Source organism: Balaenoptera musculus, chromosome 1, assembly GCF_009873245.2.
Source record: "Balaenoptera musculus isolate JJ_BM4_2016_0621 chromosome 1, mBalMus1.pri.v3, whole genome shotgun sequence".
Taxonomy (NCBI): Eukaryota; Metazoa; Chordata; class Mammalia; order Artiodactyla; family Balaenopteridae; genus Balaenoptera; species Balaenoptera musculus.
The window spans coordinates 85,110,587-85,126,342 of record NC_045785.1 but is presented as its reverse complement, the minus strand read 5'-3'; the positions used below and the strand labels follow the sequence as shown (position 1 = coordinate 85,126,342).

Sequence of the window (15,756 nt, the reverse complement as noted above, 5' to 3'; positions counted from 1 at the left end):
TTAAAATTTTAAATTTTAAAGCAAAGAAGATTACTGGGGATAAAAAAGGTCACTGCATAATAATAAAGGGATCAATGAATCAAGAGGACATAGTAATCCTGAACGTTTATGTACTAATTATAACTTCAAAAACATAAAGCAAAAACTGGGAGAACTGCAAGAAAAAACAAACGAATACACAATATCGGAGATTTCAATATCGTTTTCTCAATAAGTGACAGAACAATAAAAAAATCAGGAAAGGCAGATCACTTGAGCAACACTACCAATAAACATGACCTAATTGACATGTATAGAACACATCACCCAACAATAACAGAATGCACATCCTTATCAAATGCACTTAAAACTAACAGGATATATATTTGAACCATAAAACAATAAAATAATTACAAAGATTCAAGTCTTACAAAATATGTTCTCTAAGCACAATGGAATTAAATTAGAATAACAGAAAAATACATGGAAAATTCCAAATACTTGGAAATTAAATAACATACTTCTCAATAACCCATGGGTCAAAGAAATAAAAAAACATATTGGAATATATTTTGAACTGAATGAAAAGAAGTATAAATGTCAAAATTTGAGGGATGCCATGGAAGCAACATTTGTATGAAAATACACTGCATTAAACCTCTCTATATTAGAAAAGATATGTCAACTACATCAACTTCAATGTTAAGAAAGAAGAGAGCAAACTAAATACAAAGCAGAAAAACATTAAAACAGCAGAAATCAATAAAATGGGAAAGAGAAAACTCAATGCAACCAAAAGCTGATTTGTTTTATATTAATAAAATCAATTAAATCTTTAGCCAGACTGATAGGGAAAAGAGAAGACACTAATTATCAATACCAGGAATGAGAAAGGCAACATCACTATAGATTCTACAGATACTAAAAATATAAAAATGTAATACAACAAACAACCCTATGCAAATAAGTTCAGCAACTTTGATGAAAACAGACTAATTCTATGAAAACAAAATTACCAAAGCTCACTCCAGAATAAATAATGTGAATAGTCCTATATTTATTCAATAAATTGAATGTGTAGTTTAAAACCTTCCCACAAAGAAAACACCAGGCCCACACAGCTTCACTAGTGAACTGTACCAAACACTTAAGAAAAAAATATATCATTTAGGGTATTTACCCTGTTATCAGGAAAAAAGTAAGAAGGCCTGCTCTCATCATTTAAATACTGTACTAGATGCCATAGGCAAGAAAAACAAAAGGCATCCAGATAAAAAATATGATGAACCGTGTATATATAAAATCTGACAGCGTCTACCAAATAGCTGTTCGATCTAATGAGTTTGGCAAAGGTGCTGAATACAAGAGCAATGGGCATAAATAATCTGTATTTCTATATATTAATAACAAATGGACATTTGATTTTTTAAAATATTACTTAAAATAGCACCAAAAAACACAAAATAAGGATAAATCTGACCAAAAAAATACAAAATCTATACAGCGAAAACTAAAACACTGCTGAAAGAAATGAAAGACCTAAGTAAATGGAAAGATAAATTGTGTTCATGGATGAGAAAACTCAACATTAAGATGTTAATTTTCCCCAAATTGCTCTACTGATTCAAGTTAATTTCAATTAAATCCCAGCAGGCCTTTTTGTAGAAACTGACTCATAGGAAAATGTTAAGGACCCAGAAGAGCCAAAACAACTTTGAAAAAGAACAAAGTTCTACCTGATTTCAAGATTTAATATAAAACTACAGTAATTAAGACAGCACGTTTTTGGCTACTAGGTAGACAAAAATGGGTCAATGGACAAGAATACAGTACAGAAATAGAATCATACATACATACATAATTGATTTTTGACACAGGTGCAAAGCCAGTTCAATGAAAAAAATAGTCTTTTCAACAATGTTGCTAGAAAAATTGAATGTCCGTATCGAAACCCAAAAAACCTTGATTCATACATTGCACCATATTAAAAAAAATTAACTCAAAAAGACTTAAATGCAAAAGTAAAAACTATAAAACTTCTATTAGAAAACAGAGGAGAAAATCATCGTGACCTTGGGTTACACGAAGATGGCTTAGATATGACCAAAAGCATGAGCCACACCAAACCAAGAAAAAAAAAAAAAAACACCACAGAACATCTGGTAAACTGAAGTTCATCAGAATTAAAAACTGCTGCACTACTGCTCTTCAAAACACTGTTGAGAGAATGAAAACACAAGTGGCAGAAAATATTTTAAACCATATATCTGATAAAGAACTTGTAACCAGAAATGTAGACTTCTCAAAACTCAAAGAAATAAATCAATTTAAAAAGTGGACAAGAGATTTAAAAAGACACTGTACCAAAGATGATACACAGCTTGCAAAAAGCCCATGAAAAGATGTTCAGCACCAAAGACATTAGAGAAGTGCAAATGAAAACCACAAAGAGATTACGACTTCACATCCACTATAATCTCTATAATCAAGAAAAACAGACAACAGGCACTGGAGAGGACGTAGATGGACTGGGAATCTCATACCCTGCTGGTGGCAATGTAAAATAGTGTAACCACTTTGGAAAATAGTTTGCAGTTTCTTAAAAAGTTAAATATATGCCTAACCATATGATCTAGCCATTCCAATCATAGGTATTTCCCCAAGAGAAATGAAAGCATACATTCACAAAAAGACCTGCACAGGAATGTTCACAGAAGCTTTACTTATTATAGCCCAAAACTGGAAACAATCCAAATGTCCATCAAGAGTTGAGTGGATAAACAAATTGCTGTATATCCATACAATGCAATACTACAAAGCAATAAAAAGAAGTGAACTATTGATATACAACATGGGTGAAATCCCAAAATAATTATGCTGAGTGGAATAATCCAGGCAAAAAGAAGGTACATACTGTATGACTATTTGTTTAAAATTCTAAAAATTGCAAACTCATCTATAGTGACAGAAAGCAGATCAGTGGTTGCTTGGGGAAAGAAAGGCAGATGGGAGAGATTACAAAAGGGCAAAATGATACTTCTGGGGTTCATTATCTTGATTGTGGTGATAGCTTCATAGGTATATACATGTCAAAACACTAGTATACCTTAAATATATGCAGTTTACGTCAAATTGTATCTCAATAAAGCTTTTTTTAAAGACAAGATATGGACCAGTACACACGGCATGAATCCATATGTGTCGCTAAACAAGGACGTTTATATGTGTGCTAATATATAAACTAATAATTTCAGGAAAAAATGCACCAAAAAAAATGTTAAAATAATTATCTACACCTAAGAAACAGGACTGGATATCAAGGGAGAAATACTTTTCACTTAAAATTTTTTTTTAACCGTTCACATTACTTTTTTTTTTTTTTTTAATTTCATAAAAGCTTAATTACTTGTACCTAAGTCTGACGCCAAAGCAAAAATTCTTAACCATTATCCTAGAAAATTATTTAAAACATAACTTTAGTTATCAAAACTTTTATATTAAACACTGGACAAAAAAATTGGCTAGCAATTACTTTTATATCATTTTCTAATGTTTTCTCTTCAAACTACTAATACAGAAAACTGCCAGTAAACCAAATCTGTACATCCTCGTCCAGGCATCCTCATTTCTCTCTGCTTGTTCGGGGTTCTCTGAGTTCCTTTTCTCCTTATCCAATAACAGTTGACAATTCAGACTTGAATCATTTATTCTTTTAAAAAATTCACTTCCAGAGGCTGTTTGGATAGTAACTATATCTACATCTTGCACTCTCAACTTAGAAAACAACATTGCCAAATAAAAATAAATACACCTTCCCACAAAGAGCTCATCATTTCTCCCCCAATCTACATAATATGAACTTGACAAGCCTAAATATTAAAGCATGGACAAGTACTTAGTTTACTAGATACAGAGGAAAGAAATTAAGCAAAACACAAAATATCTCCAAAAGCATTCTGAATAATATCACACTGTTATGGATGAAATTTTAAGAATTCCAAAAATTATTTGCAACAGTCAGCATTAACTGGACTAAGCACACAGCTTTTCAAGACTACTCACACTTGAAGGGGGGAAATGTCATTGCATCCAACAAGTATCTTAGTACTAGGCTTGGAAGATGTGTCAGGCTTGGAAAATTGAATATTTAAGACAAGAACCATGCCCTAACAGGGCAGAAAGGCTTACAAACAAAAATTTATAATACATCAAGATGTTAAAATATGCAAGGATTCAAGGAAATGAAAGGCCTAAGCACTAGAACTAAGGTTTAAAGTATGAGTAGTTTTCCTGGCCATAGTGAGTGAGGAAAGATTCCAAACAATCTCTACTATAAGGCCTATCTTTCTTTAACAGACACACAAACCAGCTTTATAACTTCTGACTCAAATTTGAAGCTAACTGCCTAAACAAGTTTCTTTTCTCTTTAAAGATCAGAGTAACTGACTTCTAATGAGGCTTATCATTGGCTTAAATATTTTAGTCTTCCTAAGACAAAAGCAGAGCGAAAAAAATCTTAGATTACTAAAATTATATGATTTAGGTCAAATCACGTATCTGTCCATTTAAAACCATCATTTCCTCTCAGAAAATTGGGTTATTTTCTATTCACAAGAAGCCGTGTCCGAAAGCTTTAATTCCTTGAACAGCATTCATAACTATTTTAAAATGTTATTCTCACAGACTGCCTTTCTAAAAAAATTTATGGTTGTTGTCTATTTAGGTTAAAACTATTTATATAAACCAACTTTAAAAATTCAACAAAACACTTTACACTTGAATTCTGTAAGCTGTATTATAGTTTTCAAAAGCCAACAGAAAGTTTCCACTAATGATGATAATATACTCAGTTAATTGAGGAATCCAGTTTTCATTAGTTTTAAACTTTTTTCCTACCTTCACGCCAACTGCAACTTCAGTGACAATTCTGTAATGAAAAAAAACAAGTTTCAACCTCTTGTTCTTCAAATGGTCATTGTCTGACTGAAACTTTTTAGGGTAGTTCATCATCCATGAATTTTCCACTTACAGTGCAGACAGAAAACAAAGATGGTCAGTGGCACATTATCAACTTGGCTTTCTAGAAATGACTTTCAAAGGTGTGACGAAACCCACCACACTTTTGGTATTTTTTAACACTTCAAATAGCAAACTGAACAAAACCCCAAAGCCTATAATGCCCCTTTACCCTTTGATTAGTAATTTAAAACTTAACTCTTTAGTAATCTTGATAGAAACAGGAAACATGAATTCCAGGGCAAGTTTTGCCATCTATTTCCATATTGATCTGGGGGAAAGAGTGAACTTCTCTGGATTTGTTTCATCTGGAAAATAATCTCCAGAGAACCTCTAGGAAGATTCAAATTTTGTTAATCTGTTAACTTTTATGTGACCTGCACTTAGTTTCTTCACAAAATACCGAACTCCAGATGCTTAAAATAAACTCACATTTTACTTCTGACCCTTCAAATACTGTCAATGATTCCAATAAACGTACTTTTTAAGTGATACTGTTTTCCTATGCCCCCAAACGGGCTGAATACGGCTATATTTCGCCCTAAAGGGTGCCTCCTTTCTAACAATGAGTTAAATTATTAAATCGTCTTTTCAGATGTGGAGCGTTAAGTACCAGGGAGACCCTGGTCCGTATCATTTCCCGAAGCCCTTGCCTCACCTCACTCAGCACTCTATCGCCAGCCTCAAAGATGCAGCACGGTTCTGGCTTTTTGGAGTTGTTTTTGTTTTTCCAGAAACTGGTCAAAGTAGCTGAAAAGAGGGCCCTGTGTTGACTATCTACTCTTGTTTCTGCCATGGCTCTTGGCCTTTGCCCATGTGACTGATGTCGACCACAAACACTTCGTTTTTGAGATGATTTAATTGCTGGGCCCTTCTGCCAAGCTTGGAACGATCTTAGGCCACACAGAAAGGCGTTTTTTTCAGCCTCCCGCCCCCACTAGCGGACTCCAGTGAAAACAAAGGAGTGTGACATCTGCCCTCCCCCTTCCTCCCGCCGCCGCACGCCTCCCCGCCCCCCCTTCCCCCGCGGCTCCCACTCAGCCTTCCCCGGAGCTCCCGCCACCGGCATCTCCCCCAGCCGGGGCGGGGCGGGCCGGGCGAGACCGGGGAGGCTTGGGACGGCTGGGGGGGCCTAGGTGGGGGGGGGGCTCTCTCCTCTCCGCGGGGAGCCTCCCAATCAGGCCTCGCTCCCAGCCGAGCCGCTCGCCCGCGGTCCAGGTCCCCGGTTACGGATCGAAATGGCTCCTAGAGGGGGCAGGGCAGGGCGAGACGTTCTGGGACCCCCCCAGAGCCCATCCCCCGCCGCCCCGCCGGGGCCCGCTGCCTCTCCGGGGTCGTCGCCCCGCCGTCTCCCCAACGCCTGCCGTGTCCACGAGCCCGCTTTCTTCCCGTTTTCTCGACCAGAGCCCGCCACGGGGAAGCCCAAGGAGGGGTGTGTGCGATGGGGCGGGGGTTGGGTAACGGCAGCCCAGCCCTGGGGAGGGACCGCCGGGGGGTTTCGGCCCGACCCCGGCCCGGGCCGAAGGCGGGCCCCACTCCCCTCCCGCACACCTCCTCGCCGGCCTCGTTACCTACCCGTCCATTGCCGAACCGGACAAAGCTTCGCTCACAAGAACCGAGCCACGCAGCCGGCGAGACACACAAGCGGAGAGAAAATGGCGGCCAGGGCCCGACGGAAATTGCCGAAGGTGCCGGAGCGCACGGGGCAGCGCGCGGCAGCGGCGGCGGCGGAAAGAGCCGAGCGCGCCGGCGCCCGGCTGCGGGCGGCGAGCGGCGGGGCGCAAGGAAGAGGGGGAGTGGGCGCAGCCGCCGTCGCCTCCTACGCGCTGCCGCGCGCATGAGGCCCTCCGCCCTCCGCCCTCCGCGCTCTGGGCCGGGGCGTGCTGCTGTGCAGCGTGGCGTGCTCGGTTTCTTTTGAACGTTCCTCTCCGAAGTCCCTGTTGCCCTCCTAGGGCGCTGTGGGTGCGACACCGCCCAACCCTCCACACCCGCTGCCTTGGACCTCGGGAGCGTGGTCACTGGACCGCAGGACTGCCCCCAGGCAGCCTCCACTTTTCCCTCCAAATCAGGCTCCAAGTTGGCTCCCCTTGACCTAGGCGGGCCAAGGAAAAACTATTTTATAGCTTTTTTTTTCCTATGCCATCTTTTATTTGCAGACCTCTCCATCCTCTTAAAAAAAGAAACAAAAAACACTTTACCCCGTTAACCAAGACCACTGCTTAGTAAAAATAGTATTTCCAAAGTAGACATCATCAGATTGAAACATACGCTTTTGCTTCCAGACACTTGAAGTTCCAAGTGGAGAAGGATGTGATTCTCACTCAGTTGATGATTAGTGGGGACCCGTAGGAAATATTCACAATACCTGGATGGAAAAGAACACAGGTTGAGCGATGTATTAAAGAGTTGGTACAAAAACTGGTACCAAGGGTAGGATCTACCATTTGGGGGCTTGAAAGAGCAAGTGGGGATGGGAGTGGTAGCTCCATCTTCACCACTGATTAGAGATGAAAGAAGCCTTAAGAAAGGCTACTCAAATTGACTCCCTTTTCTATACAGTATCTCTCACGGTCTCCGTTTTATTTTTAATAGATATTGGAAATTTCCTTTAAAATGTTTTTATCAGAGGCTCTACAACGTTTGAAAAGGCATCCATTTTTGAAAAATTTGCTCAGTGGGTAACTGCTTTGCCAGCAATTTTCTCTCTCCTCCACCCTTCCCCCCCAACCACAACACACACACACACACACACACACACACACACACACACAAATATCCCTTGTCTCTCCAGTTACTCTCAATGCCTATTATGGGCTTTCCTGTATCTCCTGCATACAAACCTCTTACCCTTTTACTATTTGGAATTTCACTGTACTAAATGGTACTTTCTGTATGATTCATAAAATTATATTATTTTTAACTTGGGCAAACCTTATAGAGCATCTTGTCCAAATAGAACTCTTCAAAGCACTCAAATGTTAAAAATTCTTGATTTGGTTCAGGGATTGGGATTCCTTAAAAAAAACAAAAACACCTATTTCCTACAATGCCTTCTTTGCCTTAATCATTGACTTACAATACATAAAGGGCCCATTATCAGTGCCATTAATAATCACTTTTCACATGTTTGGGGTTTTGTACATGTATTTTCACTCAACAATTAAATATGTAAGCTCCCAAAGGGCAGGAACTCTAGCATAATTCTTTGTATTCCCCACATTGACTCAATCGATGTTGATTGATTAGCTCTTGCTTTATCCTGGCAAAAACAAACTGTTCCATGAGGGGAAACCTGGCCTTAGGAGGCAAAAGAAAATATAATACTCACAAAACCATATTTTTCTTTTTTTTTTCTCCTAATAAAGCACAAGACTACAAACAAACAATAGTCAATATGCTTGCTTATTTAAACCCCATCACTTTCTAGAAAAGATTTCAGGTTCTTTACAAGTCAAGACACAAAAAGTGAAATATAAAAAGTGAAATAAGAAATAAAACAAAAGGACAAAATACAACATGGAGTCAGGAGTGAGGCTAATGCAACAATGTATGTCACAAAAGCATGCTGATTAAAGACTGGGTTCAAATTTGAGCTCTTTTCATTTAGTAGCTGTGTGACACCAGACATGTTCATTAACCTCCAGGAATAAATTTCATTTACTGAAAATAATGGGATTTCCTTTACTGAAGATGAAAATGGGATTAAAAATAGGGTCTTCATCCTAGATGATCGTGAAACCTAAAAGCCATAATGTACGTAAAGCACTTCTCTAGCTCAGTGATGGGTTACAGTAAATACTCAATAAAGGCTGCTATCATCATCCTTATTATTTTTGTTATTAAGTATTATTATTCACTTGAGAAGGAACAGGTCACAAATTTGGCCCTTGGATTTTTTAACAGCAACAATATTCATATAAATAAATCTATACAGAGACTTTCACAAAGGTTAAACATGTCACCACTAACATAATTAGATTGGCTGGTATCTAGTGGAATAAATCTGGGAAAATGTCATAGATAAATTTCTAAAACCTCATCCAAATCTAAATTTGTGTGATTTTATGAGTTAACCATGGGGTAGATTATTAATCTCAACATTAGCAGATGGTCAACCTTTGTAATATATGACAAGATTATATTAGTGTTTATGGCTTCCTAACAAAGTAAGGCAATAAAAAGTGAAGTGCCTGTACAGCATTATTTTCATACCCATATCTTTTTTCAGTATAATGATTTGTTCTTTCCCTTCTGCATGGTAAATGTTTTGACCTTTTACAGAGATTTACACTTATGTGAACAATGATTAAACCTAAATTTCAGTGTATGCTAAGCCAAAATGAGGTCTAATACTGATGCAATAAAAATAGGAGATAGGATCGTGTTCATAATGTTCTGATTTTATTCCTAGCCTCACTTCTTGTCTGTTTATATTACTAAAGACTTTCTTTAACATTTTTATGCTGCATTTTCTTCTTATGAGAAAAGGAAATAATCATAAGGTCAATTAGATAATTCTGAGGGGTATGTATTTTTGAATAATAGGTATAAATTCACAATGGAAAATATAAACTCAGAAAGTATAAAAGCATATACAATATGCCTGGAAATGGCAAACATAGAGAGACAGAAAGTAGATTAGTGGTTGCCTAGGGCTGGGAGTGGGGATGGGGAATAACTAAATGGACATAATTTTCTTTTTAGGCAAATGGAAATGTTCTAAAACTAAATTGTGGTGATAGTTGTAAATATGCTAAATATGACAAATTCATTGAATTATACACTTAATACTGGTGATTTTCATAGTATGTAACTTGTATACCAATAAAGCTGTTTCAAAAAGAAGAAGCACATATTTTTAACTCCTGCTCTCCAGCTACCGAGGACCAGTTTACTGTACATTCTTCCACATATATTCTAATGCATAAATTGATTACATACATACTTAGTTTTTATTACAAAGTAGTAACCACAGTACACACTGTCCTGTAACTTATTTTTTAACTTAAAAATATATCTTAGAGATCTGTCCTTATCAGTAAGTACACTTAGAAATATCTTATTCTTTATATATAGCTGCAAAATATTCCACCAAATAAGAGTCATGATTTATTTAACTAGATCTTATTGACGGACACTTAGGTTGCCTCCAATCTTGCTATTTACAAACAAATCTTTGATGAATATCCCTGTTTCTAAGTCATTTTTCACATGTGGGAATATATCTGCTGGATAGATACTATAAATTAAATTTCTGGGTAGAATGTATTTTTTATTTTAAAAGATGCTATCAAATTACCCTCCAGGTCCTTGAGTCCTTGCAGGAAAATATTACCAATTCTTATCATAAAAAAGTGCTGATTTCTTTAATACACAAGGAGTTCCTAAAAATAAAAAAGTTAAAGGCCAACAATCAAATTTTTAAAATTGGGTAAAACATATGAATAAAATATGAACAAACATTATAGAAAAGTAAAAACAAAAATGTTCAGCCTCACTTATAATAAGAGACATCCAAAGTAAAATTGTACTAAGATTCTCTTTTTCACCTGTCAATGCCCACCTCCCCCCTCCACCTTAGGCAAACATTGCACAAATCTTCCTGAGTACTGAGAAGAAGGATTCCTTTCCAAATTATCAATATGCAAGAATAGAATAAAGATACTTCTAGATACACTAAATGTAGAAAAGTTTGTTCCCTATGTACTTTTCTTTGAAATCTTCTGGAAGATGTATGTCCCAATGAAGGAATACATCAGTAAAGAAGATGTGGTACCCAGGAAACCGGAGATCAAACATATAAGATAAGTAAATTAGATATCAATGAATTAAGGCCTAGGCCAACAGCTATACAGCCATATATCAGTCCTTGGGTTCCAATGCAATATGAGACCAGAGGGCTCCAGGAAACATGTCTCCAAGGAAAAACATGGAACTTATAGACCAAAAATGTCTGAATATATTGAACAGAATTTTATAGTACTGTTGGCAAACTTAGGGGAAAAAAATAATAAAAGATACATGGAAACTTTTAAAAAATTAACTTCAAGGTAAATAAAGTTTTAAGGAGATATAATCACGTACACTCTGTGGATCAGTTATAAAAATAGTTACATCTTCATAAAAATGTAAGCACTGAATATTAATAAAATTAAGATGTGAAACAATTTCATGGGAGGATGGAAAAAAAGCAGGGATGTGTGCATATGTCTGTGTGATGGGAATACAAATTCTCATATTCCTAAGTAGGAAGCCAATAGATAATGTCTAGAATTGATAGGTGAGAAAATGGCAGATGAACATATTAATCAGAAGTATGGAGGTAAATACCAGGAAAATCAGGAAGAAGAGTTTAAAGTTGTTGTTTCTGGGATATAATACTTAGGGATAAGAAAAGGGTGAGACAGAGAGTATAGTCTGGGTTTGTTTATTTCATGATAAATCTTCCAGAACTATTTATTTTTTAAGCTTTGTGCATGTGTTACTTTGGTAAAAATAAATTTTACATTAAAAGAGAAAGGATTAGATGGCAGCGAACAAAAGGCTGTCTTAGCACAAATATTGCTCTTTTGTATTCTGCAAAAGTGACTGCTTATCTACTTGCTCACTGAAAAAAGCTCAGCATAGCTGGCTGTCCTTCCTATACTGTGCATTTAATAAAGATTATTCTTGGAAGAGAACACAATAGTTTGAGTGGATCAGCAGTTTTTAGAATGATCAAGCATAAAGAACTAAACTAGGATAACGAATGGAGAAAAGTAAAGAAAAAAGTAAAAGATAAAAAATACGCTAAATACAAAAGAAACAACATCATTTTGCTTTATAATATCATCAATTATGAAATGCTATAAATGTATTATAAAATCCACATTATAATTTATTTGACTTTATGCAAATAACCACACAAATGATAACTGACAAGTGTTCTGCAAATAAAAATACAGATTTTAAGCTCATTCCTGGAATAAGTAACTCTTCCAAACTAAATTCTTCTTTGATAACTTCACACAGAAAGGAACCAAGTAACAAATGGAAACCATCAGCATTTTCAAAATATATTTTAATATTTCTAGAGTATTCAAAGTAGTTTGAATACATTTGCTCCTTAACACCGGCAATGAAAAACTGAGGAATGAGAGCTGAAAATCGTTCAGGTTTGGTTAAAACTCTTAATTATTTTGCAAATAGATATTTCTGTTGGAGCATCGTCACTTCAGTCTATAATTCCCTCACTCCCATACCCATTTTCTACTAGAGAAATAAAGTATCTTTTTAAGAAAGGGGAAATGAATATGATTTTGTCCTTATTTAATATTTATGATGAAGTATTTTTACCAAATTTGCAAATGATAGATAACTTATATTAGGAAGATAGAATCAGCATTCAAAATGACACTGAAAGGAATGCAACAGGAATATAAATGTAAAGTCTACTATTTAGGTTTTTAAAGATCAGCTGCCAAATGCTCTACATATTAGGGGATACATGGTTTGATGATACACCCTATAAAGAAATCATGAAGCATTGACCCAAAGCAATTACAGTATTAGGATTTGTTAATGAAATAAAAGTATTCAATTAACCATATAATAGTTCCATTGTGTCCTACTCAAATTTTCCCCACAGATTATGTTTAGTTAGAATATGTTAAAAAAAAATAGCAGTTATACCAGGATAATTGTGGAGAGCAATATCGTTAGCAGCTCTGTTGTCTTGTGGGGTAACCATGCAATTAGGTCAGGGGTAAACCAATCAAAGTAATCATCCCTCACTTCCATAGTGATCATTTCAGGTAATCCAGACCTAAGGCCAATCAGAGCATGGCATTCCCTTGAACCCAGGGGTTGGTTCAAGGGTGGGTCTGTCAGCATAAAATTTACCATCATTTGATGATGGTAGTAATCATCACCTCTCTCTTGATGGACGCAAACATGGAAGCATGGAGTTCTGATCATTGCTGGCAACCACACTAAAATCACAACAGGAGGCTACCTGAACATAAAGCCTGAAGGAAGACAGAAAGAAACTCTTGCTTCCCAACAATCTATTTTTAATAGGAGCCAGGGAGATTCCTTTAAAATGTAAGCAAAACCATGTCACGCCTCTGCTCAGAAACCTGAAATGGAGCTTGATTTCATTTTGAGTAAAAGGCAAGGTCCTTACAAAGGTTTATAAATCCTACATGATCTGGTCCCCTGCCCTCTCTCTGTCCTCATCTGAGATAACTCTCTTTTTTTCTATATTCATTTCTTGCTGACATACTGGCCTTTGCTGTTCCTAGAATATTCCAGGCACTGTCTCGCCTTAGGGTCTTCTCTTTAGCTGTTTCTCGGCTCTTCCCTCAAATATCCCCTTTCCCACTTCCTATGTACACCCCCAATAAAGTCTTCATCTTTAAGTCTTTATTGAAATCTCCGTGAAAGGTACCCTGATACAGCCACCTGCTACCCCACCCCCAATCTCAGCCCCCTTTCCTTGTTCTACTTTTTTTATTAAAAGCACTTACCACGTTCTAACCTTCTATATAATTTGTTTTTTTTAAACATTTATTGTTTACCATCTGTCTCTCTCCATTGGAATATAAGCTCTAGAAGGGTAGTTTGTTTGGGTCCTGACATACCTCGAATGCCTAGTACAAATGTCTGGCACATAGTAGGTGCTCCCTAAGCGTTTGTTGAGGGATGAATGTGTAACTGAGCTGCTGGACCACCCACTTGCTGAAGACTGACTTTGGACTTGCCAGTAATGTGAGCAAAGGTGGTTCCTTTACTGCTTTATGCTTTGGAGTAAAAATACCTTTTTTAGACAGCTGAAAGCAAACTAATTATTAAAATAGTGAAGGATGGGGGATTCTTACCAGAGAAAGAACGTTTGAAGGAGTTGGAGATGTTTACACTGGGGAAAACCAGTGAAGAACATGTTAGTTATAGTCTAATAAATAAAGGGCTTTCAAGTAAAAAGAGGAATTAGGCATATTATTTATTGTTCCACAAAGTATAATGGATTGAAGTTACAGAGATTTCAGCTCAATGTAAGAATGGACCTTCTAACAATAAAACTGCCTCACCCATGAATGAGCTGCCTCATGCTTTAGTCAGCTCTCTGTTATTATGAGTGTTTAAGCAGAGGCTGAATATAGCCATCAGTCAGAGAGCAGACAGAAGAGATCACTGCATTTGGCAGTGGATTGAATTCAGTGATTTTTTGAGTTCTTTTCTACTCTAGAATCAGGTCTGAAGTATTCTGATGTGCCATATTTGTATTGTGAGGGCCCAGTCCCTTTGGCCATAGCTGATTAGACCAGGAATGGGCAGCTTAGCAAACTGTATCAATTGGATCCTTCCACCTAGAAATTTAGAGATAGGAGAAAAGACTCTCAGCTGGTCTTCTTACGTGATTAGAAAGGTAACCTCTGAACCCAGAAGTAATGGACAACCATATTCTACCATATGAGCTAACGAGCAGAGATAACTGGTCTGTAGAGGGAATAAAAGAATGAAGCTGATGCAAAAAGAGAGCAAAACTTAATGAGAGTCTATACTGCCTGGCTATCAGGCTTTCCAGCTTCTATTCCAGTCATTCCTAAGGCCCAGTGGTTTTCCTACCCTTGAGCCTCTCTCCCTCCCTCTCTCTCTCCGTCCTTAAGCTAGTAAGCTAGTCAAGTTCTTTCTGTTACTTACACCCAATAAACATTTATTTTTCCTTTAACCACTGTTTATCTGCATTTATAGGTTCTGGGGTAATAAAGGAAATCTACCATTTATATATAAAGGGTAAAGATAATATTCTTTCTATGCATTAATTGGAACTACATACACTGTCAATAAAAAAAAAGTTGTATGACTTTTTTTGCAGTGCATTAGTTGCTTTACCTTTATCACCATCATATTAGTGCTTGACATAAAGTTCTTAAAAATGTGATAACAGTTCTAGAATGAGTATTTTGGAACTTTACAAATGTGCTATGTATCTCAATTTGGGAACCTTAAAGCCATTCTTATGTCCTACTTACTTTGGGTGGTATTATCAATAGCATTTTCTGTTCCTATCCTCAACTTAGCTTTTTTATTCTTTCAGATTTAGTTGTTGGTGGTACTGTGAAAATGATAAAATAGGTGTTAAAGACTAAACATTTTTAAAAAGCAGGAGTGGCACATAAGTGCAAGGGTGGAACAAAGGGAATTTTCATTGACACCGCCTGCCAATTACAAGGAACAGTAACTGCAAGGGATACTCTCTCCACCTCAGGGGCTGAGGTTGGGGGAGACTGTAGGGCTACATAAGAAAACAAGCATAACTTTTTTGCCAGGTCTCCACCATGTGAACCAGTCTCATAGAAGTCAGATCTGCCCCCTGAGATGATCTCACCACTACTACTGTCCCCTGCCTCAGTGCATGGGAACAGAGTCAGAATACTGGCAAATATTTCACAACTGGGAGAAAAGCTCTCACTGGTCATGTTTGTTGATTTGCATGACTTAAATTCTTCCTCCATGGCTGATTTCAAGCTACAAGCATGACTAAACATGGATTTGGGAAGAGGTAAGCAGAGTTGGCTCTTGAGGGTGTGTACAAGTGTCTCCAACACACCACTGATACAGGCCACCTTGCTGTATCTAGAATACACTGCCAAGCACATCAACCTCGGGCTGGGCTCACTGCTTTGAACACTCTTCTCTTGCACCTTTGCATGGTTTTCTCCCTTCAAGTCTTGCTCAGAAGTGACCCCCTCCCTCAGAAAGGCAAAATAGCAACTCTCT

The 15,756-nt window shown here is 37.4% G+C and overlaps 1 protein-coding gene across 4 annotated transcripts in view; it reads right to left on the bottom strand.

Annotated features, from left to right (window-relative positions):
• The window catches only part of PTBP2 (polypyrimidine tract binding protein 2), an 84,161-nt gene extending 77,478 nt beyond the window's left edge, over positions 1–6,683 (bottom strand). For 3 of the 4 annotated variants that reach the window (XM_036846693.1, XM_036846703.1, XM_036846722.1), the window contains exons 1-2: positions 6,571–6,675; positions 4,876–4,906 (exon numbers count right to left, since the gene is read on the bottom strand). In XM_036846693.1, coding sequence (XP_036702588.1) covers positions 4,876–4,906; positions 6,571–6,578 — 39 coding nt within the window. In that variant the 5' untranslated portion in view covers positions 6,579–6,675. Of the gene's footprint in view, positions 1–4,875; positions 4,907–6,570 lie in introns of all 4 variants that reach the window. The other variant, XM_036846712.1, reaches the window with a different exon arrangement.
• Between the last annotated feature and the right edge of the window lie 9,073 nt (positions 6,684–15,756).